General features: G+C 30.4%; 1 protein-coding gene across 1 annotated transcript in view; it reads left to right on the plus strand.

The window, feature by feature from the left end:
* Positions 1-666: 666 nt before the first annotated feature.
* The window catches only part of LOC111677279 (tachykinin-like peptides receptor 86C), a 13,042-nt gene continuing 11,625 nt past the window's right edge, over positions 667-2,083 (plus strand). The window contains exon 1 of the mRNA XM_046947943.1: positions 667-701. Coding sequence (XP_046803899.1) covers positions 667-701 — 35 coding nt within the window. The remainder of the gene's footprint in view (positions 702-2,083) is intronic.

A 2,083-nucleotide genomic window follows, 5' to 3' on the forward strand; every position in this document is an offset into this window, starting at 1 on the left:
ATCTGTCTATCTGTCTGTCTGTCTGTCTGTCTGTCTATCTGTCTGTCTATCTGTCTGTCTATCTATCTGTCTGTCTGTCTGTCTGTCTGTCTGTCTGTCTGTCTATCTATCTGTCTATCTGTCTATCTGTCTATTTATCTATCTGTCTGTCTGTCTGTCTGTCTGTCTGTCTGTCTATCTATTTACGTAAAATCGTGTTATTAGTGTTTATAAATGACTTTTAACCTCCAAGTCATTTTCTGAAGGAGAGTTTGTATGGATTCTGGTGTCAAATTTTGTTGATATAATAGAACGTTTAACGTAATTATGAGAAGCGTAATAATGAACTGATTTCAAGGCAGCGATACAGACAGACGGACGGACATGGCTAAATCGACTTAGAAAGTGATATTGAGACGATTGGTATACGTACATTAAGGTGGCTGTATAACCAATATTTATAGCTGCTACAAATATCAGCACAAACGAAAGAGAGTCTCCACTATAGTGGTGTAGGGCATACTTACTATGACTCACATAACTGGACTTTTCTGAAGACTATTTTTTGACCATTTTATGAACCTGTTTCTGGCCTAGTATATGAATAGAACTATTCACAACTAAACTTGTTTGAAGACTAGCTTTTGACCATTTTATGGCCCTAGGATTTCTATTAACTATTCCATTATGGTACTTTTACATGGCTACTCTCTATATTTAAGGTAAAAAAAATCTTCCTATTTTTCATGTTCGATTAACCACTGTAACATGCTATAATAAACAACAGAACTATGTTGAATGGGCATTCATTAAAACCTAATGGACCATAGTTCAAACAAACACATACGCTCTGACAGATTTACAAATACTCGGTAATTTAACTCACACTTGCACTGAGGTGTGTTTATGTTAGTGTTATATACGATTGTGGGGTTGGCCTTTTGCTAAATGATGATGATAATGTTACTCATACATATATTTACTGACCTTACCATACCATATATAAATTTTTACGATAAATGTTTATTTCTTAAAAAAAACCCAAACCTCTGTTGAAATAATTTATTTTCATTTGCTGTAACTCACAAAAAAAAAAATAATCATCCGCTACTTAAACTAAAATAAAACACAGAAGAAAAGTTTATTATATATCTACTTCATACTTGTATGTATTTATTTTGTTATATATAAGTACTTTTTCGTCATTTTTCAACAACTTGTCATTAATATGATGATCATTTATTGTTGTTATGACTTTTATTTTTATAGCAGTTACTAATGAGTTTTTAATAAGTTTATTGTTGTAAAAGCTTTTTTATCAGTATTTTTGGGTGGATTTGTTCAAGGAACATAAAAATAAACTTTTTTTGTAGGTGGGTTTAGATATTAAGCAAATACCATATATATTAAATAAAAAGTTTTTTAATTAAAGACTTACACATAATAAGAGTAAGGGAGCATTTTATACTTAATATCATTATAGTGCATTGAGTTATAATGACTGCTATGTTAAGTAGAACTTTGACTCAATTATGAAATTTGAAATCAGTTCAGCAAGAAGAAGAGCTTTGAATATAGATATTAGAGTGTTATTCGGAATATGGCTTGGTTTAAATATGGACCGATCTCATACAGAATTAAAAAGAGTCACCAATTTCTTAAATAAATAATTCTTACTGAAAGCTATGGTGTTTAATAAGAATTTTAATAGGCAATTTCTTAGGGTATCCTGGTCGAAGTCAATACAATATGTTCTCAAAAGTTTACATATCTCTCTGACAACCACTATTGCAATTTTGACAACGCATCGTTGTCATTTCGCTTAAATTTGATTCATTTCGGCAATGCGTTGTTATATTTTCGACAGCGAATCTTTGTGAATTCAACAACATAGATAGATAGATAGATAGATAGATAGATAGATAGATAGATAGATAGATAGATAGATAAATAAATAGATAAATAGATAGACAGACAGACAGACAGATAGACAGACAGATAGATAGATAGATAGATAGATAGATAGATAGATATATATATAGATAGATAGATAGATAGATAGATAGATAGATAGATAGATAGATAGATAGATAGATAGATAGAT

Source organism: Lucilia cuprina, chromosome 4, assembly GCF_022045245.1.
Source record: "Lucilia cuprina isolate Lc7/37 chromosome 4, ASM2204524v1, whole genome shotgun sequence".
Taxonomy (NCBI): Eukaryota; Metazoa; Arthropoda; class Insecta; order Diptera; family Calliphoridae; genus Lucilia; species Lucilia cuprina.